This window comes from Botryllus schlosseri, chromosome 1 (assembly GCF_051294905.1).
Source record: "Botryllus schlosseri isolate E-star chromosome 1, Bs_hap1, whole genome shotgun sequence".
Classification (NCBI taxonomy): Eukaryota; Metazoa; Chordata; class Ascidiacea; order Stolidobranchia; family Styelidae; genus Botryllus; species Botryllus schlosseri.
This window is the reverse complement of record NC_137236.1, coordinates 17,732,938-17,759,696: the sequence shown is the minus strand read 5'-3', so window position 1 is coordinate 17,759,696 and position 26,759 is coordinate 17,732,938. Positions and strand designations below refer to the sequence as shown.

The window sequence follows — 26,759 nt, the reverse complement described above, 5'->3', positions numbered from 1 at the left end:
AGTCGAGATGGGTTTAAACAAGTGTCAAATAGCTAGCATTTGTATATCTGCGGTTCTCCTGGTGACCGCTGCGGTGCTGCTAATCGGAAATTATCACATGAAGCTTTTGGACAAGGAAATAAGCGGTCAACTCACCATAAGTATTGATTCTCCGCAGTATGACCAATGGGTGGACCCGCCTCCGCCTATATACATGGAGTATTGGATGTTCAACTTGACAAACCCTGTTGAGTTCTTGAAAGGGGAAAAGGCGAATTTATCGCAAATCGGACCGTTCGCTTACCAACTGCATCAGCCGCGATACGACGTAGAGTTTTACAGCAACGACACAGTTGCGTATCGTTACAATCATACTTATGTGTACAATGCGGCCATGTCCGTCAAACACCCGTCTGAAGTCAGCATCACCACTGTTAACATTCCGTTGCTGTTGGTTATCGATTTATTGGAAAGCCTCGGGTGGAGCAAAGGGTGGATTAAATCTCTTATAAAATTCATAACTAAAGAATCACCTATCATCACTCACACGGCAGAGGAGATATTGTTCGGTTACAATGATACTATTTTCAAGTGGGCACATAAGATTTCTCCGACACTACCTGACAAATTCGGACTATTTTACGGGATGAACAACACAGACGATGGCGTCTACCTTGTAGATACCGGGAAGAGGCACATCCGTGACGTGAATTCGATACAGAAGTGGAATTACAACAAGTCTCTCGACTATTGGTCGACCAAATACGGGAATATGATCAACGGCACGGACGGCGTGTTCTTCCATCCGAAGATGAGTACGGACGAGACGATATACACGTATTCGACGGACATTTGTCGCTCGCTACCGCTGGGTTTTGAGGAGCAGTCCAAGATCAAGGGTCTCCGCGCTTACAAGTGAGACTTTGACGACTTGATCATTCTAGTAATCTATTTGCCTGATTAGTTTAGCGATATTTTTGGACATGTCAAAAAAATCAATATTAGGTCAAAATTGTAGCGTCAAGTCAAATAATGGCAAAATTAATTACAAAGTTGAAACTTTTTTTGCAACCTTCATTTCGTTTGTATGGTAGGTTTTGCACTGTCGATGAGCTTATCATTTGACATTTTACAGCTTGTAGCCTACTTAATAGGCCTACCCTTGCAGACGGTCCGCTGTTTGCTCGTTGTGAATCATAAACATTCAAATGAAACAAATAGGTGGACATGGTATTATGCTCAACTTACCGCAATGTCCCTGCGAGGACATTGCATTGTTCTTACATCAAGAAGCGCACGATGAAACATTGTGATGTAGACACCATTGCCAGAATGAAGCAACAAAGTTTATCACCAGCGGTGTACGCATAACTTCAGTGTTGTCAGCCATTAACTGCTGCTGTCGAACGTCCTTTCTCCATTCTTGGCAAGTTACTAGTTTATAAGGACAAACACTTTCTACCCGAGAATGCTATTAATTTGTTTAATCATTTCCACCATAATGCGTAATGTAGGCCTAGCTACTGGAAATCTTCATAGGGACAGATTTTGTTAAAATAATTTTTTTTCACGTCAAATTTGTCAGTTTTTGAGGCAAAAAAGTTTTTTTTCAGGCCAAACTACTTTGTAAGGACAGACATTTCCAACCAGAAATGAAGATAAGTAGTAGGCTACAATTCTAGCATTATGTGGGAAAACACCTAATTTGCATAAGTTATGTCAAATTTGGTCAAAAGTAGGATTTTTGAAGTCAAAATCTTCCGTTTTTTGGTAAAAAAAAATCGCCCTACTGATTAGATTAATTTAGAGCGAAATACTTGTAATCTTTTTCTAATGTAACTTGTGAAATGTGTTACGCTCTAATTTTTGTTCAAATCTAATTTCTGGTCTTCCTGAAACTGCTGCATGAGAACCGTACCGTGCGAAACGTGCCAAGCTTGATGTACAGGCATTTTCCATTTTCATGTTTATAATTATCCTACGTAATGATTCGAGTACCCAAAACGGAATTGAGTACGGTACGGTAGTGATAATTCTGATGGTAGGACTCGAGCAGTGAGGAATCATTCTTTCAAGTACTGAAATTAGGCGCTCCTAGCCGATAAGAGTTAACAGGCGCGTAGCCAGAGGGGGGGTTTCGGGGGTCGAAACCCACTCCTTTAGAAACGCGAAACCCCCTCCTTTAACGCGAAACCTCGCCCTATTTAAATGACCGCTCTGACGCTAATACTCGGTTGCAATTCAATAAGTCGTATTATCAGTATTGCGCGCGGCTAATTAACGAAAGGCGTGTTGCTAATTAGCACTGCACAATGTAACGCGACACGATCTCCCGCTGAGATGATTGCGAAATCAGGTTATTCATTGTCGCGCATTCGGCAATCATTACTAGCCTGATTTACTGCGTCTCCAACAAGCCTAATTCCGCTGGCTTGAATAATCACATCTGCAAAGGCCCTGTGCGCACGATATCGTCACTGGCCTTCACAATCACATCTGCATTGGCTTGGAGTGCGCGATATCTTCCATGGCCTACACAATCGCATCTGCAATAGACCTAGTACTAAAGATATCGCTAGCCTAACTACCGCTTCTTGGGCATACCATGCTTTGGCTCCTATTTCTCGATGGCTTGGATAAAATGCTATTAAGTATATGCTGATTAGCGATTGTGATTAAAGAGTGACATCTCGTAACCGAATGACATCGAATGTCCGCAATCATGTTCGACGCGTGCGCACATGCGTAATTGATTTCCACTAGTCTTCAGTTATAGTCAGGCCGTGTTATTTTTGGCATTTCAGGAGCCAGATGCCAAAACTGCCAAAAATAAAAATTTGAAAATGCCAAAAATAAGCAATTTTTGGCATATGCCAAAAATAACACGGGCTGCCAAATAGTGTATTTCGTTCATAGTGTTGTGTCAACAGGACCGCGTTACAAGCGAGAAGAGCGTTTGTGAAAGGCAGGTTTCTTAATCTGGGTCCAGCCCACCCATTAGGGGTGAAAGCATGGTGACCTAAATGGTGTGGGCACAGCGAGATTGAACGTCTGACTGCATTTGGTTTACGTCATACTTTCCATTCGTCCAAAGGCAAGTTTACGACCATTTTTGACCGGCTTGTCGAGCGCTAAGTTTGATAAAACGGGTATCAATGAGAAGCTGCCGCAGTACTGATTATTAAAATATTAACTATATTCTCCTCATGGAACTGGAACCCCCAAAATCAACCACGATTTTTGCATTGTGATCGAGTTGAACATTGTGACGCAACAAACTGTCTGGCTATTTCTGAGCTGCATAGTCTCGTTTTGCCAGACAGTCTTGTTGCGTCAATGTTCTTAAACAAGCTAACCTTCCCAGGACTCTTCCATGCGAGTTGGTAATATTAAAGCCACCTGAAGTGACAAAAGTCCTCCGAAAATATATCGGTAGACTGAAGAAGAAATGATAGTCGGGCTACTAAATAGAATGTGTTGAGAGACAATTACACAGGAAACTCCTGGAAAAGGATCGGGAAGAAAATTCTTTCCGCGATGAGATCGATGGTACTGGCGAAGTGATCGTTTTTCATGATGCATGGATGCCGGTTCGGCCCTCCAACGATTTTGAAGCTCTGAAAACCTTTTGTTGATGACTGGCAACATTCATCTTTCCCTCAACGGCTACTGTTGAAGCCGATATTTCCCAGATTCGCTGGGCGAGAAATGAATTTAGAAGAAACTTACCTGACCTGAGTTTGGAAGCACTGTTACAGTGCAAATGATTTCAGTCTATTCAACAACTGTAGCAATCAGCTGTTGAGCGTGTTTGTTAGGCTTTTCTTTCATTTTTTGCTAATAGGCACCGATTCCGATGGATACCGCACATTTTGTGGTTTCGTTTGATATTATCAACCTATGAAATCGTTAGGTTTTTTCTTATTATTGTTTGTTGGCTCTGATTATACGTGGATGCTGCACATTTTGTGGCGTCTTTTGACAAACTAGCCCAAACAAAGCGTTTTTGTGACTAATTCGAGGCTGGAACTATCTATTTAGAGGACGATGCCAAAACTGCCAAAAATAAAAATCGAAAAATGCCAAAAATAAGTTATTTTTGGCAGTTTTGGCATATGCCAAAAATAACACGGCCTGGTTATAGTCCTGTAGGCTTGAGTTATAACAGAGGTAAGGTTTGAACCACCTGAAATCGGCGTCATTGTAGCGCGGATAAAGACTCGTACATTTTTACTTGCGCAAATCTCGATGCTACGTAAGACGCAAGACGCATTGACGAGCGGGCGTATTTAACTGTTGAACGCGCGCGAATTTAATTGTTCGACGCGTTGATAAGCGCGCGCGTCTTCAAATGTACGACGCGTGCGTATTTCATTGTTCACGACAGATCAGGGAGTCGCTAATTAACGGCACTTCCGGACTCGTCGACAAGATTATCATACGCCTATAATCGCGAACACGGGGATGTTGTATAATCGTTATTTACGCATTGCATGTACTTAACCCTAATGAATCGATGCTACGTTACTAAATTCGAAAAAAATCGAACCCCCCCTCTTTTATTTCAAACCCCTCCCTTATTTTTCGGCTGGCTACGCGCCTGAGAGTTAATTTATCATCGAAAACTATAGTTTCGACAGTATTGGCAACCTTGACTGGTCGAATTGCAGCATACCAAATAACCAAACATATCATGTAGCACGTGAAGCTACGTACACTAGTGGAAATGACACGGCACTGGTAGCGAAGTCGTGACCAACTACACCATTGTCAGAAAGTGAAACAAAATAGGTACCGTATGATTGAAAACAGACCAAATTTTCTTTATGATAGCGCAAAAGGTAGGCCCACACTAGATATTAAAACTTTCTACACCATTCATAGTCTTATGATGTCATAGTGACTATTAATTTAAATGCTCGGCTTAAAGCTTAGGCTAATACTCGAAATGAATCGCACTCGATCTTCAGAGATGATTTGATATGACTGAACTAGAGATTTTTGTTGCATTTCTTTCCAATTTCGGAATTTTCATTTCAATTTCCCAGCTCTTGAAAATTCAGTGAGTTGAATTCGGAATTTAATTTGGAAAAAAACTGCTGCTCTGTAATTCTAATTTTAATCTAATTTGGAAAAATAACTAGCTATACCAGTACCGTAATTCTAATTCTAATCTAATTTGGAAACTAGCTATAATTCTAATCTGATTTAGAAAAAAAACTAACTATAATTCCCAATTGGAATCTAATTTGGATAAAAAACTAGCTATAATTCTAATTATAATCTAAATTGAAAAACAAACTGTAGCCTAGATAGGCTATAATTCTAATCTGATTTGAAAAAAAAACCGTAGCTATATTTCTAATCTAATTTGGAAAAAAACTAGCTAGGCCTATAATTCTTCTAATTATAGCCCAATCTAATTTCGAAAAAAAAAACTGTAGCCTAGATATCTAACTTTAATTCTAATTAAAATCTGATTAGGAAAAACACTGTGTAGCTATAATTTGAATCTAATTTGGACGACAAACTGTGGATATAATTCTAATTGTGATCTAATCCGGTGTGCAAAACAAACTGCAGCCTAGATATAATTTTAATTCTAATCTGATTTAAAAAAAAACTGTAGATATAATTCTAATTCCAATCTTATTTGGAAAAAACACTTTGTAGCTATCGTTCTAATTCTAATCTCATTTGGAAACAAAGTGTAGATATAATTCCAATGCCAATCTAATTTCGTAAAAACACCATCTATGTATAATTCTAATTTTGATCTAGTTTGGAAAAATTCAAAATCTTGTAGCTGTACAATTATGGTACAGGTATCACACGACCGAGATGGCCTTTGCTAACACCACGGTGAACCCCGACAACGCGGCGTTCTGCGTGCCAGCCGGCAACTGCATGGGCACCGGAGTGCTCAACATCAGCGTTTGCAAGCAGGGCGCTCCCGTCGTGTTATCGAGCCCGCACTTTTATCTGGCCGACGACAAATATGTTAACGGTGTGATCGGGATGCATCCGTCGAAAGAGGAACACGAAACTTACATCGCCGTCGAGCCCTCTACCGGCGTGGTGTTGAACGCGCAGAAAAGGATTCAGGTTTGGATGTGTTTTTACTTCAATTCTAGTAAAATGTTCCTATTATTAATAGCCTACTGCATACTGCATAGCATTGGTGTTTCTTTAACCCGCTGATATCATTGTCGCTTGCATACAAAGGAGTTCGTTAGGCTAATGAAGTACTTCTACTTCTTTGAAGTACACAAGTGGGTGTCGAGTAACTGCATGACTTACTCCACTTCAGTGGTTCTCAACCTGTTTCCCACAGAACACCGAGGGTACCAAGAGCCAGTTTCAAGGGCTCCGCTAGACGTCAAGACACACAAAACAGGGTTGTAACCAAGTCACAAGGCTTCGAGTCATAAGTCAATCTCAGTTTTATAGTTTTGACTCGAGTCGAGTCATTTTCAAATCACCACCGAGTCAAGTCCGAGTTCAAGTCAGCGAGCAGAGGGTCGAGTCCGAGTCATGGTATTATGACTCGAGTCTGAGTCCAAGTCATTGTGTTGACTGCTTAGTTTCCTGTTGAACCCACATTTTATAACTCTGTTTGGTGATTTCAAATGGCTCGCATTTATAATATACCAATTTTCCTCACTTTTCACAGTTTCAGGTCGAACTTTCAAGTACCAGTACCAATAGACGAAATCCTAATAGTGCGTCTGCTTTACTATTCTTCGAAATTACAATGAAATGTCGGTCTTGGCCGTCTGAGTCTCGAGTCATATGACTTGGTTCGAGTGACTCGAGTCCAAGTCGAGTCAATACACAGATTGACTCAAGTCGAGTATAGTCATTTCCATATTTTGAAAAAATGACTCGAGTCATGGCGAGTCTTCTGAAAATCGTAACTCGAGTCATTACAAGCCTGCACAAAACTTGAACATATGATTTGAGACTATATGCTGTTATTGGTTGCAGGCAATTAGGTGCGATCAGTAGCCGAATTGTGAATGGCGTTGGTGTCACGTCATTTGTGTTGCCGCAACAGGATTTTGGTTCAAAATCAGGGTGGTAATGACTGGAGTCGCATTTTTTATTGACTCGACTTGACTCGAGTCATTTTCTTAAAAATGGTAAATGACTCGGCTTGTACTCGAGTCATTGCGCATGACTCGTCAAATCATCTGTAAATGACTTATCAAAGCCATGTATATCTGGACTGGAAATTGATAAATAGACACCTAAAATCTGTCATTTATCTGTTTGAAAAAACATTTTTAGAACAGGGTTGTTACCAAGTCGCAAGGTTCCGAGTCGCAAGTCAATCTCTCTTTTATAGTTTTGAGTCGAGTCAATTCAGAGTCATATTTTCAATTCGTCACCGAGTCAAGTCCTATTCCAAGTTGGCAAGCAGAGGGTTGAGTTCGAATCATTGTGGAGTCAGAGTCCAAGTCATTGTGTTGACTACCAGTATCCAGTTTCTTGTTGAAGGCACTTTTTACAACTCTGCTCAGTAATATCAAATCCTTAGCATGCATAATAAAATATTATTCCTCACTTTTCACAGTTTCTGGTCACATTTTCAAGTACCAGTACCAATAGACGAAATACCAATAGTGTGGTAACTTCACTGTTTTTCGGAATTAAAAATGAAATGTCGGTCTTGGCCGTCCAAGTCTCAAGTCGTATGACTTGGTGCGAGTCACGCACAAAGACTCGAGCACAAGTCGAGTCGATACACAGATTGATAGAAGACAAGTCTAGTCATTAAAAATCGCGAATCGAGTTGAATCATGACTCGAGTCATTACAACCCTGGTCGACTTTATCATCGATTTTCATAGGCTCGTTTCCGATCCCAGCAATGAGCACCTTTCTGTTTCGTTTCGACCAAACAAAAACATGACATTTTTTCGGATCTTTCTTTCGTTTGCTTCGTCATAAAGTCTGAACACGTTGCGATTGCAGTATTATTATTTATCTCACTGATAACTGGTATCAGTCACACTAATCTGCAGTAATGTTCACTGAAATCTTTTCGTCTTCTGTGACAATCATGTTTTAATGGTTTTGGTTTTACACAATGTTGTTGATGCACAGCACAATTTAGGCGAGTATTCCTAAGTAATGTAATATCGCGTAACGTGGTAAATTCATGTTTTTGTGACTCAGCAAAAATTTGGGGCTCCTCGAAGGCTTGTAGATTAGCGCAAGTGTTCCATGGATTAGTAAAGGTTCAGAACCACTGCTCTGGTTATGTTTAATGCTGGGCACAATGAATTGAATAGCCTACTCCAACCCAAATCGAGTATTACATAGTAGAAGTGTCACAGTACTTGAAACTATAAGGACAAAAAATATTCAATCAATAGCTCGGTGTATGCCATCATTCTTATGCCCACTCCTGTGGTACTGCTTATTTGACGTTTTGCGATTGCTGGAGTCTCAGTTGGATAGCTTCACCAGCATGTCTCCTGTTTCTGCCTGGAAGTGCTATTGATACTTTGTCTTCATTGCGGTTGAGGTCAATGTCTATTTTTTTCTGCAACACTGTCATTACATTTACAACATGACTCACTTTCTATGTTGCCACATGATTTGTAGATCAGCGGCATATGTTTTGATCGAAAAAGTGGTCAAAATGAAGTTTGGTAACCAGCTAAACATTGTCGTGACCCATTTTAGAAGGCTGCGTGTCCCACGATTGGGACAATTACTAAAAACTGCCTGTGTAAATGATATAAGATCGTAGCCGAATATCGCTGTGGTAAAAGATCCTAGCACAAACTATTTTTTCTTTCCCTGTACAATGTCTTGGTGCGTTTCACGAAACTGCATGATTTCGTGCAGCATTAGTTGTGTGTCACAGCTAGTAGTAATCAGATTAAATCTTTTTTGGTAGACCATGCTGGCATAGTTTGCAACATTTGAAAGCAGTTTTCATTACCTACGGTTGTTGCGAATTCATTGAATGAAAGAAATTGCTCGCACTCAAGCTTGGAAAATTTTGGTCGAATGGTACAATTCCGCCATCCAAGAACCTAATTTGTAAACTTAGGCTAGCACAAAGGCATAGCATTAATTCACGCTACTTGAGTAGATATGGCACCACTGTTTTGGAAATTTTACTTCAGCACAAGCGGAAGTAGGGATTTATTATTCTGAAAAACCGGTGATGGAAATGAAAAGGGTCAAGTCTGATATATACTCGGATAGTTTTCGACATTGAATGCCACAGGCTTATTGCTTCTTTGAATAGGCCTACCTCAGGAACAACTTTGCAAATTAATGACTCCCGTAGAGCAAAAATTACACGGCTAGACTTGACATTGGATACCCTGATCCTGATACTCTGATTCAGTAGCATGGTGACTTGCTGATATAATGAAGCAAGTCTATTTTAACCTGATGCTGATGGTGCTTTTGTAATGGCATGGTTCACATTGAGCATTCGAAGTGTTTCAAATGCGGGACGCAGCAACGTCAGCTGATCGGAATCCTTTGTTTGATGCAAAGTTCATTTGCAGTCGCCTTAGTCGTATTAAATGAAGATAGGTTCACAGTGCAAGCTTTGCTTGTAGAGTTTGATCAGTGGACTGGTTATTATGATTGGTGCGACCTATATGTTTGTCAAAGAGAATTGTTTGCATTGGTAATGTCATGTCACCTGCACTCTGTCCCTACTCAATGTTTCATAATATTTATTCCACATAACCAAACCGCCTGATGGTCGTAAATGTGTGTTTATAGTTTTAAATCTCACTTATGGCAGTCTGAAGAATGCCAGCTCACCCAATAAAATTATTAAGCATTAAATTGATACTGGTACCAATTTTAAAATACGGGTCCAAGAACTACATTTCTATTCTGGCCCTGTCGGGTTTAAGTATAACCACTTCTCAAATAAACTTCATGATCCAACAAAGTGTTGATATTGTCTGCAGTAGCATAAATGAAAACTCTGAATGAAATTCTTCTGAAATTTCTGTGAGTCCTATATGTGAGTAATATCCATATTCCATAGTCACTGATTTAGTAACGAGGGAAGCTGTACCATTCTGCTCGACTGTTGGTAATTGGGTAGGACGCAAATAACAACCAGAGTGTCCAGCCTAAGATTTTGTTACCTACAAAGTGATACGATGCACATTTTGTAATCTGCTGACTAACACAAAGGTCTCAATTTATGCCCTGCGTGGATCATGTAGACCTATTATTATTGGAGCTCATATATCCCGTGTACTAGCTGTTGGATTTGTAAACAAGGATGTCAATCAAATCGATTCAAATACTAGGACAAATCTTAGAATGAAACAGAATGATTTTTATAAGACTCTTCAAAATGGAGGAAAATCTTCAAATGATGGTATGGCAGCTCTGGCTTTCTCTGTGATCAGTTAATTTCAAAGGAGATTTTGCACAGATTGCATCGGGAAAGGTTCGCAATCGTGTTTAATGGTGATTTATCACATAACCTTAATCAACATTGTGGAAAGGACAGGCCTATTACCGGTATGTTGTCAACAGTTGTTGTAATGTCGGAGATTAAAATGCTCTCTAATTAAGTGACATACAAACTACTAAGATTGCAATTGCGAAATTACCTAGACAGTCACAAGTGAAATGACGAAATATTTCCCATGCTTATCATGAGGCATTGACGATCGAAAATTTGCGATTACAAAGCGTAGTATCATGTATCCTTATTAGTTGGACATGTTATCAGAAAAGTTTTGATCATACCTCATGAGTAGAGCCCGATTGATATCGGAATTTCAAGCGGATACTATTATAGGATATTTTCTGCGGATATCAAGTTTTGGCAGTTATGTGAAGCTACATCCCTTGTAAACTAAATTCATTTACAACTAAACTCTAACTTATTTTGGTACTTCCGTTGCAACAGTCCTAGTTGTAGTTCAGGATAAACAACTTTACAGCTGGTGCAAATGGTCCTTATCAATCCAGCAGTGTTTAAGACCTCTTACTTAAAACTGTTGCAGTGCATTGGATGTGCTGATATTTGCAGATGCAGACGTCTTCCACGTATTTATATATTTGTGTGGATCTAACCATCATTAATTCCAGACTTTTCCAACAACACACTAACCTTCATATTTGTTAATCCGTTACTCAAATTGCTGTGTATTGTATCTCCTCACTATCACTGCTTCATCCAGTGATGTTTCTCACTTTACTTTAGTACTGGTACTACTCAGAGCTCGTGCCTTCATATCAACAAAGCACTGCATTCTGCACACAAACATTTTGCTTGACTCAGTATATATATCGAGGATATTGTGTCTTCAACTGTGACATCTTCATCGCCAATCAGTTCTTATTAAAATTAATAAATACCCCGCATTAGTGCTTGTATTCTTCTTATCTCTTCACTTGTTATATTGGATTGATTGGTAGGCGTTAGGGTGGAGTGAAAAATGGAAAATTTTGAATTTCAAAACGGACACTTGATATGTGGTGCCAAATTTGAAAAAAATAATTTCCATAATAATTTTGGGCTTGTGCACCCTCTAGTGGTCGTGCAATTGCACCGAACGAGCCAAAAATAGCAAATTTCGCTCTATATTGATGACCGCTTCCGCTAGAAAGCTGATTTTGGGCTCAAAAGATGCGGAAGCAACAAGTTTCTATCTCCCTTCCACAGAACTTTGTCTTAAAAATGCACAGAAGAAAGTTACGAGCAAATTATTGATTTTTAGACCATTTTTCTGTAAAATTAGGCACTGTAGCAGTGGTACGAGGCCAAAAGCGTGTAGTGATCGATCTTATGACTGACAACTCCATATTGGAAACACATAAATTGCTAATCGATATTGAAAACACAAAAACATCAATTCTATATTGAAAAAAGATATATTTCGAAGATTGTTTCACTACCAGAGTACCAGAGTATTAGTATGCACAAACTTTGAAATCTTGTTTCGTATTAAAGGATTTCATCTGTTTTCGAGACTTCAGTTTTTCGTCTGATTAAGCCATCTCTACGTTTAAATCCCGACACATGGGCAGATGCTTTGGTCACCACTTTAACGTCTCTTTCCACTGCCTGGTTGTGCCAAGGATGTTTGAGGTGATGACCTTAGATTTTCCACCTCGAGATATGACGAGATTTTGATTTCTGGTGGCTGTTCCATATCTTTTGATTCAAGTTGACAATATAGTGGTATGATTTGGCTTTGATGTTTATAATTGGGATTTTAAACAATCTGATTCTAGTGTCAACGTTGTTTTTAGGTTTTATTTCATTAACATATCCTCCTTAAAAGTCGCTAATTGGAATCTGGTATTCTGTTTGATCTGCTGATAGCTGTAATCTTGCAAGTCTTCCAAGGCCTTCATCATCATCACTGAGCATTCCCAAAAAACATTATCCGGATGTGCAAAATATGCTTTTCGTTGTAGCAAAGGTAGTGCAAGGTTGCGAATTCGTGTATCAGAAAGCTTTGTAGTATGGGAAACTATTTTGCACAAGTTTTTAGCACCATCAACAATGGAATTGTGCCTTTTTATTGCAAACCATGACGGAAAATGAAACTCCATGCAGAATTGAGCAAGATAATTCAGATTGCTCTGTCGTACATAGAAACTCAAAATTTGGCATGTTCTATGTTCGACAGAGTCATCCATCCGGCAATCTGAACTATCTTACTCAATTCTGCATGGAGGTTTATTTTCCGTCATGGTTTGAAATAAAAAGGCGCGATTCCATTGTTGATGGTGCCAGAAACTTCTGCAACATAGTTTCCCAGGTTACAAAAGCTTTCTGATACACGAATTCGTAACCTTGCACTATCTTTGCTACAACGAAAGGCATGTTTTGCACATCTGGGAATGCTCAGTGATGATGATGAAGGCCTCAGAAGACTTGCAAGACTACAACTATGAGCAGATCAAACAGAATACCAGATTCCAATTGGCGACTTTGAAGGAGGATATGTTAATGAACCGAAACCTAAAAACAACGTTGACACTAGAATCAGATTGTTCAAAATCCCAATTATAAACATCAAAGCCAAATCATACCACCAAACTGTCAACTTGCATCTAAAAGATGTGGAACATCCACCAGCAATCAAAAACTTTTCATATCTCGAGCTGGAAAATCTAAGGTCATCGCCATTAAGGATCAATCATCCTTGGCACAACCAGGCAGTGGAAAGAGACGGTAAAGTGGTGACCGAAGCATATGCCCGTTGCCCATGTATGGCAATTTGAACGTAGAGATGGCCTGATCAGACAAAAACTGAAATCTCGAAAGCAGATGAAATCTTTTAATACGAAACAAGATTTTAAAGTTTGCGCATATTAATACTCTGGTAGTGAAACCATCTTCGAAATATATCTTTTTTCAATATAGAATTGATGTTTTTGTGCTTTCAATATAGATTTGCAATTTATGTGCTTTCAATATGGAGTTGTCAGTCATAAGATCAATCACTACAAGCTTTTGGCATCATATCCACTGCTTCAGTGCCTAATTTTACCTAAAACAGCCTAAAAATCAATAATTTGCTTGTAACTTTTTTTCTGTTCATTTTTAAGACTAAGTTCTGTGGAAGTGAGATAGAAACTTGTTGCTTCCGCATCTTTTAAGCCCAAAACCAGCTTTCTAGCATAAGCGGTCATCAATATATAGCGAAATTAGCTATTTTTGGCTCATTCGGTGCAATTGCACGACCACTAGAGGGTGCACGAGCCCAAAATTATTATAGAAATTATTTTTTTTGAATTTGGCACCACATATCAAGTGTCCGTTTTGAAATTCAAAATTTTCCATTTTTCACTCCACCCTAGTAGGCGTAGGCCTATGGCTATATTGATGTTGCAATGAATCCGAATATCTTCGGATGACCCTCGTCAGGGGTAATCGTCAGCAACTAGTAGAGAATTGGAAAGAACATTGTATACCTATCATAAAATATGACGTCACCGGCATGAGCAATATTTTTACATTATTATTGAGTAGTACCTTACACTATATAGGCCATTTCGATTTTAATTCAATTATGACTTATTTGTCTCCTGTAGTAGGGTGGATGTTGATATGATGGTTTCGTCTCCCTGCAGATCTATCACCAATTTTCGAATGATTCTGTTATTTATGAAGCATTTATTGTCGATTGATTGATTCGGTGTGGTAGGCTAGGTGTGGAAACTTAATAATATCTGTGGTGGTCTAACAGCAATGATTTCGTTTTACAGCTGAACGCGCAAGTAAAGCCTACCAACCTGCACGCGAGCTTGCAAGGCTTCACGGAAACGACTCTGCCTCTGCTTTGGCTCAACGAAAGCGCGCTTATCGACGACGGCTCCGCCAAACACCTCAAACAAGTTGAAGTCTTGGAAGGGCTGGTGTATTCTTTGCCGTTTGTATTGATCGGGATTTGCGTTATTCTCGTGGTTTACATTGTGGTGTCTGTGGTGATGTCGCGAAAAAAGCACAAGCTTCTTGTGAATGCGGATAGCGACCCTGACAGTGAGCCTGATGAGTAGAAATTAGATTCATTATTCATCCATGGCTTGTAGGTAGGGCTGGGGAAATGTAGTATTTGGGTACTTGGATTTCAAGTGGTGTATTAGGGTTGTTCAAAAAGGACCTCTTTCAGATTTTTTGGGCTATTAGCTAACATTGTTACGTTTACTAGAAAAAGCACGCTGTACACCAAAAATGGCTCAATTCCAACCAGTAGAGGTGAAGCTACAGCCTACAGTAGTTTGAAATTTTTTAATTCAATATTTAATATTGGAAAAAATTTATTCAAATTGTACTGGCTACCCCATGAAATGGTTGCGTTGTTTCCGAAAACGATGCAAAACTAATTTGACTCGATTGCAACCCGTAGAAGCGAAGTTATTTGAGTTTTTTTGTTCATGATTCTGGAATTTACCCACCATCAATGCTGTATATATTCAGATCCAAAACTTTCAACTACAATAACTTCGCTTCTACCGTTTGGAATACAGCCAAAATTGGTATACACCATTTTTAGGCAGCTTGATAATTTCATGGGGTAGCCAGTGAAATTTGAAAGAAAAAATATCAATATTTTATCTTAAATTCAAAATTTTCAAACTCATGTAACTTCATTTCCACTGGTTGGAGTTGGGCCGAATTTTGCGCACAACGTTTTATTAGCCAACGTGACTATTTTAGCTAATAGCCGCAAAAATCTGAATAGTATTTTTTCATTTTCAATCAACCGTAGTGCGTATCATATCAATTTGGTGGCCACAAGCAGCATATTCACAGGTTACATGTCGCCAAAATTGCTTTTGTAACTCTTGACCATGACTATTTCATGTTGCTACGCAGCCACACTGTGGCTGATCAATAGACTCTGAAATATTGTTATAGTAGAAGCATTTTAAGTCCAGCCTGGCGCATAAATGTGTTACTTGAATAAATCAACTCTGACTTATTTACTTGAATTTGTACACTCGATACCCAGCCCTGCTTGTAGGCCTCATATTGACAGACTTATTTTCTTTCTTGTGTCCACATTACTTTTTGTATTGTATTCCTAGAGTGGTAGATGTGTTTAAACAGGAATATTTTTTTCTAGTGTAATACGTTACCATTCGAATCGTCAGATGTTTCTCTTCGATAGTTCCCATGTTTATTCTCGCGGCTGTAATTATGTGACGCCTTGATGAAAGAAGTTTGCCATCCTGTGTTCATCAGAAGTCTGTACTACTTCGTGAGCGTGTAGATCAGGGGTTCTCAACTTCCCTTGTATAACGGGCCGCATTTTAACAGCAAAAGACGCCGCGGGCCGCAGAACATTATTACCGTGGATTTGTGGCCTACAATTAAATTTAGGCTACTGTAGCCTATTTACCAGTCGTATACGGGCATTTAGTAAATGTTTTTGCATTCTAAATCATTAATGGACAGCGTTCGTAAGTTTGCAGTTGCTGTTTTTTGCGAGAATATGTATCTTCCAGCATTCGTTGCCAATTCGGTATATGGACTTTCAAACCCTTCCACCAGAGAACCGAACTGTGTATGCTTCGATGCGTGAGCGAGCAAGTATAAAATTACGGTAAACTTTCAGCACTTTGGGCCGAGATACAAGTCGGTAAATACGGAATCAAAATGAAGAATATCGGGTTGGTGTAAATGACAAATGCATAGTCGAAACACCATGAATATCAAACAAACTTTGAGCTCTCAGTGATATGAGAAGATTTCTTGATTTTAGCGATATTCCATGCAATTTTGAACGATACCTCTGTAACGTCGTCGGCATTTACCAATGCTTCGGAATATGGATTGCTGGGCTTGACACCTAGCTAGCAACGTTTTTTTCTAAAATCGGTTGATATGTATAACTCCAGAAGTAACTGTCGTGATATCATTTTAAGATACTACGCTTCGTTACGACAACTGTTCTTCGCATATATGACACATCGGTTTTCGATTTATATCCGAGAAAGCAAATTCATTGTTCCACGCAGAGTTACAATTATAAACCCAGTTTCCACCGTCTGATTTCCCATTACTTGCGTTACTTACGTTTAAAACACTCGTCTTTAAAGACTAACACGCAACGGGAATCTCTTTAACCCGAGTCTAGCCCAGTGGTTCCAAACCTTTTTCGACTCATCTCCCCTTATCAATCTCGAAACAAATTTTCACCCCCCCCCCACATATTTATGGATCCGAGAAATAGGACATATTATCGGGGAATAATTTTTTAAAAAGGCCATTTTTACGAGGTGATAGTTGCTTGGAAACCCGGTTTCCGCGTCTACTTTCCGTCGAGTTGACTTTTTTCGCGTGATATGCGGAATAAGCCGTCTTCATGTGTATTTTTGACCGTTTCAATGAAATATCTCTCACTGGACGTTCTACGATTTTCGCCCCCTATCTCTCTCCTTTCACCCCTTGTTTCTCAAAATCGCCCACGTTTGGAACCACTGGTCTAGCCGAATACCGATTCAAAGCAATAACAACATAAACTCGAGCATATATCAAGAAACCATACCACATCAAAGAATGAGTAATTAAACGAAACAGAGACGGTGCGATAAGAGAGCTAAGTAGCTAAATTAACATGTAACAATACCGCGCCAGTAGTAATTGCGCTAATGAGGAAAGATGTCGCGGGCCGCAAAATAAACGTCTGCGGGCCGCATGCGGCCCGCGGGCCGCGGGTTGAGAACCCCTGGTGTAGATTATGCAGTTTTTATATTACTACTATCTTTGCAGCATTCTATACTATACTATCATCATGATATGATCGCAATTCAATAGTGTATTCATATTGAAATGAAGCGGAATATTTTTGTCTGTCACTTGTCAGGGGTAATTTTGAACAGATATGGATTACTCCTGACGAGTGTCAGCCGAAAGTATTCGGGTTCATTTCAATATAAATGTGCTGCACCATTCAATTGTATATTGTAGTTCTATACCTCCAAGAAGCTTTTCTGATATGGTTGCGTTATCCCTTGCAAATAGCGTACCTGCCTTTTAACGCGAACAGTCGGCCTGCCATACCTTGATGCTGGAGAATATTATATGGCTTTTTCGTTGCTCATTTGTTTTGAGATAGAGTATATCTTGTTTCTTTATCTATGAATGTTGAAATTCGTTTTGTTTACTTACGCTTCAGTTCCATCATTCATGTAGTGGGTTCAAATAATTTCTCTGTCAATGCTCTATTTTGAAACTTACCATAGGTCTTCATATTCTAATGAGTAGGGCGATTTTTTTGAACTAAAAATGGATGATTTTTATATAAAAAATCCAAAGTTTGATATTTTTTTTACCTTAAGAAACCAAATTACCAAATTTTGACCTAATGCATGCAAATTATATAGGTGTTTGCCCACATAATGGTAAAATTGCACTATTCATCTTGAATTCTGGTTGGAACTGTCTGTCCTTACGAAGTAGTCTGGCCTGAAAAACTTTTTTGACTCGAAAACTGACAAATTTTTACATGAAAAAACTTAAGTTTAACGAAATCTGGACCTATGAAGAATTCCAGTAGTTACATCACGCCTTGTAGTAGAAATAATTGAAATTTGTTGTAGTACAACGAAAGAGACTTCCCTACATTCTCGGGTAGAAAGTGTCTGTCCTCTACTAAGTAGCTTGTGAAGTATGGAGAAAGAGCTTTCAACAGCAACAGTTGTTGGCTGGTAACACTGAAGCTGTATAATGTCAAACGATAAGTTCATCCAAAGCCTTTATATAGGCTTTGGTTCATCAACAGTGCATAGGCCTATATGTACATTGTACAATACAAACTAAATGCAGTCTGCAAAAAAAATTCGACTTTGATAACAATTTTGGAAATTTTATCACGTAACGCTACAATTTTGACGAAATATTGACTTATTTTGACATGTCAAAAAAAATCGCCCTGCTAATGAGTGTTAGCTGCTAAATTCTGGTGCAGTTATCAATGACTTTAATACAACTTGGAGCGGGGCTACCAGTAATGTCTCGAGTGCTGGTAATGCGTGTCTTCAAGTTGAAACCATGCATAGTACATCCATGGATCTTGAAGCCAAACTTCATTAGAAATACCGTAGTCGTTTGGCCTAAAAACTGATCAAGTAGCAGTGGACATTGTAAGTTGGCAAAACCAACTTGATTACTCCGGAAAAGTACTGATACTTCGGTACTGAACAGCGACGACCTCTGATTATATGGCGAAATGAAAACGTTTACTTGTGACTGACTTTGGACTTGACTCTGTTATAGTTATTTATAACAAAAGAGTCATGCTGAGTGCAGTGGACCCATTCTGCTTCAAGGCATTTGCTAAATCGAAACTTCGGAGATGCAAGTCATAATGTTACAGTGCCTTCTCGCTCAGATCAGGTCACTGTCACTTGATATAATTTACCAACGAATGTTGAGTAAGCTATTGCTGCCTCTGGTGTTATTTGCAGGACAGCAAATTGTTTGTATGTACTGCGAGTTGTTGTTGTTAGTGCCATATCTCTAGTTTAGATTATTGTTTATTATGATTGGTTCTTTTGCGCATTTCTTTCATGACGGGCTCTGTGTTAGAATTAGCTCGATTTGGTTGACAAGCAGTTTCAGATCTATGCAAGCTGATTCTTTGTTGGCGTATTTCCATCACGGGCATTCCTGCACTGTGTCATTATACCGACTCCCTTTACGTGAACTATGCTCGAATAGAACTTTGGAATTGAGAATGCATGTGTTATCTCTTCTGCATTGCGTCACGTTTATGCCATACTTTGCTGTTGTTTTATTGACAGTCAGAGTTGGGTTATCTACAGGGCCGTATCTGCCTCACCTCAAACCCCCCAATTTGAAGGAGGCGAGCTCGCAGGGAGACCAAAATTATTTCGCAAAGCAACAATTATAGAGAATTTTGTGGGAAATTTCCTAAAACTTCAAAATTTTCTTCGCTCGATTTAACGTAATTGAATGTCTGCTTTTTAGTATGGGTACCCTCAGCACCAAAGATTTTTTCAAACAAAAATAGACGTTTCAGCACCGTCCGTTACCGCTCCACGACAGACCAATACTTCTGAAGTATCGGCCAACATGCGACTTCGCGACGTGCGTTAATAAATAAAACCTTGGCCGAAAATGACCGAAACCATCAATATTTATACCGGTATTGCCAATTGTCTATCGATGTGGAATAGTTCTACGCTTGCTACCTGAAGTCCCCGCCTCCCTCAGCTTAGCCGTAGATCTGATCACATGAGCTGATTGAGGATCTAAAATTAATAGCAGTATATGCAACTATCAATATTACTGACAAAATTCTATCCTGGATATGATTTTTTACGTCCCCCTCCGCGGTTACCACACGTATACCGAGACTCCCTATACCAGGGAGACGTGCTTTACTGTTAGCCATGAAGGGGTTCTAGTGGCAAAGCACCCCAAAATATTGGTTCATGAACTTATGTGGCGCCCAAGACCAGCGTATTGGGGTGCTGACGAAGTACCGTTTCGGTGATTATTATATGGCTGACATGTTCGGGTTTAGTATATGCTAAGATGCTGGTATAAAATCGTTTTAGACCATATCATTAGAGGTGGCCAAACTAGTCCCAGTTGCTCTTTGGTACCCATAAAGAAGTGAAGTTGTAGATTTGTATTCGAGAAGAAATAGCGATCTCGCAGTAGATAAAAGCTAGGTAGGCCTATTCTATACCTACTTTTACCTAAAGCTCTGTTTAGTAGTATAGTCTAAAATCAAAACAAATTGAAGAATGGCCGCAGAGAGGGCCATTAATTAGCCTACCACTCCGGTATATAAGCGATTCCCGAGTCAGTAAAATGTACAGGCCTAGATTTGCCTTAAAACTGTGAAGTAGAAGTAGCCAAATCTCATAACCATCCTTAATCACTAGTGTAAAACCTATTTAAGTACTTCTCATCATTAGGCTCAGCCTACTGATCACCCGTGGTTAAATCGAATGAATAGGTGCTAATCATTATGCAAGCACTGACCAATCTATGCAGGAAAGGGTGAGGCACAATGGGCAAAAAATACATTTTTAGCAATAAATATGTGTCGAATCCCGAAATACACTAATGAACTTTAGCATTGGGTTAGCATACGTTGACGAGGATTTGTGCTTTATTTTCAATAAATTGAAAACGTCCTCGGAGGACGCCTAAATGTCCTCTTATTTGGGAATTTGTCTTCTTTTTGTCCTCTAAAATGCGATGAAAAACTCGACTCCGACGCAGCGAACGTCAGAGCTCATGGTTTGCGATTGCGCATGTTTTTACTATCTTTTATTTGATAACGTTTTTAGAGAGAGGAATCAGTTCGTCCCTTGTGCTTTGGTATTCCATGTTTCTACTAATTGTATTTGTACGATTTTAGTGATTTGATTGTTTGATTGCTGTTTTAAATTGTCTTTGTTCGCTAGTATAAATTGCCCTCGCTACTAGTGCGGGGCGGATCGACAAATTCTCTGGTCCGGCTCCGATCCGGTTGTTCAATTCTCTGGTCCGGCTCCGGCCGTATCCGAAAAAGTACTGATCCGGCTCCAATCCGGTCCGGCCAAAAATGAAAAAGTCCGGCCAGAAATCCGGCCCTACTCGGTACGGAGGCTCCGTGAATAGGCCTTTTGCAGGACTTCGATCACGTGACTAGATACGCATAGCAACAACAAATTGGGTAGCAAGCTACTTTTTCGTGCACCTGACTCAATGCTAAATATCGTGTAGTATATTGTTGATTTCTAGTTGTAAACGTTTCGGAAATTAGTCTTGGAAGTGCGCAGGGATTCAGATGTGTCGAATGTCAATGCTACGCAAAGGATTTAGAATAATTCCGTTAAAATAATTGATATTTTAATCGTTGTTTGGTACGTACCCAACATTGATTTGATGACACAAAATTCGGCATTGAAGGAGACTGAGTGATATTTTTGCAGCAGTAAGATAGTTGTAGATAGTAGTTGTTGTTGTTGTAGTAGTAGTTGTTAATTTTTGCAATATTTCGATTGACATCGATCGTGAGCTATGGCGGTTGCATCAGCTTCAACCGGTAGAGGTAAGTACCAGTTTCTTATTCAGTTATATTTTTCAAAAATAATAATTTCATGCACCTAACAAGCTCAGTGCTTAGCCCAAGCTCAGTGGTCATTGCAATACTTCCTGGTTTTTGATTATCATCAATATTGCAGTATCACATGATGTTGACTCCGCCATTGTCACTGCTAAGTGTCACCACTCGATGAAGAAAAACGAGCATCCTCATCAGCTGCAAGTGATGGTGCAACGAACTGGCCCGACAAAATCTATTTCTGGCAACTGCTCGTGCGCTGCAGGCCTAGGAGGCTACTGCAATCACGTAGTTGGATTGCTCTATTACCTGGCACATTGCAAACAACTTGGGCTGCATAGCGTACCAGACTCCGCCACATGTACTGGAATGAAGGAGCGATGGAGTATTCCAAGGGAGCGGAAGATAGGCAATCAAGAAATTGGGGACGTACTAGTTAAGAAAATTCAACCTGGAGCCAACTACGATCGGTATATTAAATCAACTCTGTATTCGCCAGCCACCTATTATCCAATTTTCAGTCAAAATCAATATGGCGATTTAAGTCCCAAGCCTCTTGCTGCAACACTAGCACCTGGATTAAATGATTCAATGGAAATGAAGCCTACTAAATTTGGTCATGCGGTGAAGGGCAGCGTGATTTCGTACCAACAAAAAATGTCAGCCGAATATCTGATTAATGACTACTCATGCACTGTCTTCCCAAATTTGCCCCTTCCCGATGCCGGTATCCGCTTCAACAATGCAATATCATTATGTCTTCAGCAGGATAAGCTCGCCGACTTATATGCAATGAGTCTATCTAGAGAAGTGGCCATAGATGTGGAGACAAAGACAAGAGCACAAAGTCATAGCAGTTATTGGACTCAGCTTCGCAAGTCGAGAATTACTGCCAGTAAATTTGGACTAGTTGCAAAGCGTCAAAGTAACTTTGAGACTCTTATCACGTACCTTAATCCATCACGCAGAGTTATTACAGGACCAATGCAGAGGGGGCTGAATTTAGAATCACGGGCTGCATTTATATATGCTTCTAAAGCAAAAAAAGACAAAGTGAATCTTTACCCATCCGGCTTAATTATCAATCCAAAATGTCCCTGGTTGGGCTGCACACCTGACCGCAAGGTTTTTGATGGCACCGTTGAGCTACAAGGACTGAGTCCATTTGGTCTCTTGGAGATCAAAGTTGTTAAAGAAGGCGCTACCGACTTCAGGAATGTAGCTTACATTTTAAAAGATGTAGATTCCAATCCGATCAGACTCAAAAGGACCCATGACTATTATTATCAAGTTCAGTGCCAATTAGCATTGAGTGGTCTTGACTGGTGCGAATTTTTTAGCTATGTGAGTGACGAAACTTTTTTCATTGAGAGGATTATGTTTGATCCTGCATTTTTTCAAATTGCCAAGGATAATGTTGACAAATTTTTCTTCGACTATTTCTTGTGAGCTGCATAATAGGCCTACCCAATGAATACAGAACAAAACTTAATAAATTCCATTTCTTTCCATGTTTATTCAAAAATTCAACGAATATAAGTACAATATTAAGCTCAACGCAAATGAAAGTAATTGTGAACAAAGCTAGTCATCCTGATGAATATTGTCGGCAGTGACAGCATCATCTATCTCTTTAATTAATGGGCCTTGAAAATTGGTAAGCAAACAAGCCACTGTATAAAGTTGATTAACTGAACCAAGGGTGTTTAATGGTATATCTGAATCAAAAATGTGAAATTCCTTGATCCTTCTTATTGCTCGCTCAACGTGAATTCTAATTTTAGCAATGGCCTTTGTTTTCAAGATGTCATCTGGTGAAAACTGGTTCTGATGGCAGAGATAAGGAGGTAAATTCAGTGAAACATTCCTTTTGTTAAGCATAGATTGAATGTCAAACCCCTTATCTGCCATGACACTGTCATGAGGCTCAAGAAGCTCTAAAATTCCACTGCATCGTGTAATTTCCCTGTCTGATATGGAACCAGTATAAAGGCTCGATACGAATGTTATAGCTCCGTGGGGAGCAATCCCAATCAAACCCTTCAGGGTTGTGTTCGACTTATAGGATGAATACATCTGTGATTGCAGTAACATTGATGAAGGGACCTGAACGTATAGCTCAGTGCAATCAATAATGACTCTAGTTGATGGATAGAGCTCTTGGAAACTATGTGGCATAAGTTCATTAATGCGATCTCTTGTTGGTCAAATTGGCTGATTGCCTAACAAGTAATATAGAAAGTTGGCCCAAGTTACGATTTTTCTACTAACAGTAGACGTGTGGATGTTAAACCGCTGGGACAGGTCAAGTTCAAAAAGTCCAAGCCTTATCCGAACACAAAATAAAAATAGCTCATCTATCAACTGCAGCTTGCGCACGACTGGTCTAGATTTGCCTACTCCAGAAGCATACACATATGTCATAGTGTCCGCTGTAGGTTTTACAAGCTCGAAAAATAGTGTAAAGTGCTCATATGTAGGGAAGCCTGTATAAAATTTGATCAAATGATTGTCTTTCGAGAAACGTTCCAAACTAAAACGACTAATTCTAAGACTAGTTTCGAGCTCTTGTATTTTTTCACTGGTTATAGTGGCTGCGTCTTTAAGATCACTAATCTCAGATTCCCTTTTCTCAACATCCCGCTGAGCAAGTTTAAGTTGCTGCAGTAAAGCAGTGTTCTCTTCCTTTACAGCCTCAAAATCTCTCTGCAGTTGAGACGACTGTTCTATCGCTGCATTAGACTGCTCTGTTCGTATCCCATTGGAAGAGCTGTAGACACGAAAAAAATCGGTCAATGTCACTAATAATGTTTAGAGCTGAATTCTAATCTAGCAATAGTATACTCTTTGACGTTTGAAGCTTCTACTTGCTTGAGATAATGCTAATATGTTTATTGTGCTTATTGCTCGCCTTGCTCACCTACAACCTAATTAGACCCACCTCGGCCTGCCTCTAACAATCTTTCTCCTCGGATTAACTGGGGTTGACCATTTGAAGATAGATGGAACAGATTGCCTTTTTAGCCAGCGTCGGCCAGCTCGATCAGGTGGTGCAAAATCTTCTTTAGAAAAATGGGCCGAGCAAACTCTAGTCCCATCTGTAATCTTAAAAATCGACGTTAAAAATAAACACTGTGAATAATAAAGGTAAACAATGTTATGTATATTTACCATTAAGTTTGCGCCAACATCTCGTCTTATTTTCCAAATCCACTTGGATCGAAGTTGCGGATCCTTTGGAAAACGATGAAACGTAAGTGAGGCACTGGAACGACCATCATTGCAACATTGCGGAACGCAACAGTGTCGTGCACTGGTTCGTTTAGACTTGGTAGCAGGTTCTGGCCAAACAATATTTTCGATGTGATCAGCCACATTGTTTCAAGATTTTGGCATTAAGCAAATCATCAGATCCAGTAGAATATGTTTACGTAGTCACTATACTCACCAAGGCTAGTTCCAGCTGCTTCAGTCATTCTATCCAAAATCAGGCGTTACAGCAGCCAAATAGTATTCGTTAAGCTTGATAACACTCTTACGATACAATGTATACCAATTACTCTGCTTCATGTGCATGAATGTAGGTACATATGAATGATGCAATCATAGTTATGTTCTGTAATACGACTACGTTACCGAGGGAGTTCTGCGGTGTTTTGGCGGAATCACTCTAACTAAATCCTTTGTTGATTATTGACATCTAACACATCTAAACCCCTGCGCACTTACACGACTAATTTCTGAAACGATTACAACTAGAAATCAACAATATACTACACGATATTTAGCATTGAGTCAGGTGCACGAAAAAGTAGCTTGCTACCCAATTTGTTGTTGCTATGCGTATCTAGTCACGTGATCGAAGTCCTGCAAAAGGCCTATTGATAAATATGCCTCGTTTATGTTCACACTGGCTTGGAGGTTACTTACGTGTGGTTGGTTGGTAGTTATATAGGTATAAAAGTCATGCTTATCCATATAAAAGTCATGCTTATCCATAAAAATTCTGGCCGGATCAAAAAAGTAGTGATCCAGCTCCGATCCGGCTCCGGCCGTAAGAGAAAAAGTAGTGATCCGGCTCCAATCCGGTCCGGCCAAAATTGTAAAAATCCGGCCGGATATCCAATCCGGCTCCGGTCCATGCTCCGCACTACTCGCTACCGTTGTCTCGTCCTCCATTCCATCGAGCAACGGACGAGCGAGCACTAAATTGCGAATCACTTATACTTCTATAAACATCTTAGTATTTTCAAAGCAATTCCGAAGTTCACATTGTTTAATCTTTGATTTGGGTTGCTTGATTCTGTTGAAATGCAAGACTGATACGCAAGGTTAGCGAGTCCAAGAGCAGATTCAGCTGAGCAAACAGGATTCGACGCCTGCTAAATCGTCACTCATCGGAGTGCCGCATCGAAACAATTCGCAATAGTGCTCGCTCGTCCGTTGCTCGATGGAATGGTCGGCTAAACAGTCTAACAGGCTAAAAAGGCTAAACTAAATAGTCGGCTAAAACCTGCGTCGAAACAAAGTGATGACCTTTTTTCCAGTTTTCACAATTTTTTAAAAGTGTCCTCTTTTTCGAATCTCAAAATATGGTTACCCTATTTTTGCAATATGATGAACAAACATAAAATACATATCTCCGAATAAAAATGATTTGTAAACACGAAGAAATGACCAAAAGACAACCATTTTTTCCGTTTTGACCCATAGGCGGGGCTCAATGGGACAGCGATTGGGGAATGGGATATATACACAGTACTAAATATTATACACAGCATCAGTTAGCAAGAAACTGAGAGCCGTTGGAAAAAAGGATGTACCAGCAGGTGTCCAAGACCATAGTCATGGTTTTCACATCATAAAGTTTGGAATCGTAATGAAACTTGCATGAAAATCGCTGCCGTGGCTTGTCGCGTGCCGTGAATATTAACGTCACCGCACCGTCCTGCATTTATTGTGTGACAGGGGGTATTTTTAAGGGAGTGTTGGTGACGATCTTGCTTTTACGCACGCTCCTGCCGATATTCATATATTTTGTAAATTCCGCCTTTGGATATCATTGGACCATGATTGTGCCCCAGCCAAATGTCCCAATAAGTTCTCCACCCACTTATTCTTCAGATAAAAAAATCGCAACTCGCTGCGCCTAAAATATAATGCAGGGCAACTTATAACTGCTCTGACTAAGCTGTATACCAATTTCAAGCACAGCGGAGGCGAT

The 26,759-nt window shown here is 39.7% G+C and overlaps 2 protein-coding genes across 2 annotated transcripts; one reads left to right on the top strand and one right to left on the bottom strand.

Annotated features, from left to right (window-relative positions):
- The first annotated feature begins 7 nt into the window (after window positions 1-7).
- LOC145443608 (lysosome membrane protein 2-like) lies at window positions 8-19,187 on the top strand. The gene is made up of 3 exons (XM_080321550.1): window positions 8-894; window positions 5,805-6,084; window positions 14,211-19,187. Exons 1-3 carry the CDS (start codon window positions 8-10, stop codon window positions 14,499-14,501), a joined length of 1,458 nt encoding a protein of 485 aa, XP_080177676.1. The 3' UTR covers window positions 14,502-19,187.
- Window positions 19,188-22,795: 3,608 nt separating this feature from the next.
- On the bottom strand, window positions 22,796-25,201 carry LOC145443551 (uncharacterized). Its single transcript, XM_080321498.1, has 3 exons — window positions 24,984-25,201; window positions 24,477-24,876; window positions 22,796-24,305 (listed from the first exon to the last, which is right to left on the bottom strand). Exons 1-3 carry the CDS (start codon window positions 25,009-25,011, stop codon window positions 23,741-23,743), a joined length of 993 nt encoding a protein of 330 aa, XP_080177624.1. The 5' UTR covers window positions 25,012-25,201; the 3' UTR covers window positions 22,796-23,740.
- Between the last annotated feature and the right edge of the window lie 1,558 nt (window positions 25,202-26,759).

Bases quoted from the DNA above. Each gene is read 5' to 3' on its own strand.
- LOC145443608 (XM_080321550.1), top strand. From the start codon at position 8: ATGGGTTTAAACAAGTGTCAAATAGCTAGCATTTGTATATCTGCGGTT. The intron at 895-5,804 runs GTGAGACTTTGA...ATTATGGTACAG, and splicing joins AAGGGTCTCCGCGCTTACAA to GTATCACACGACCGAGATGG. The intron at 6,085-14,210 runs GTTTGGATGTGT...TTCGTTTTACAG, and splicing joins ACGCGCAGAAAAGGATTCAG to CTGAACGCGCAAGTAAAGCC.
- LOC145443551 (XM_080321498.1), bottom strand. From the start codon at position 25,011: ATGACTGAAGCAGCTGGAACTAGCCTTG. The intron at 24,877-24,983 runs GTGAGTATAGTG...TTGTTTGGCCAG, and splicing joins AGCAGCTGGAACTAGCCTTG to AACCTGCTACCAAGTCTAAA. The intron at 24,306-24,476 runs GTGGGTCTAATT...TCGTGTCTACAG, and splicing joins ATTGTTAGAGGCAGGCCGAG to CTCTTCCAATGGGATACGAA.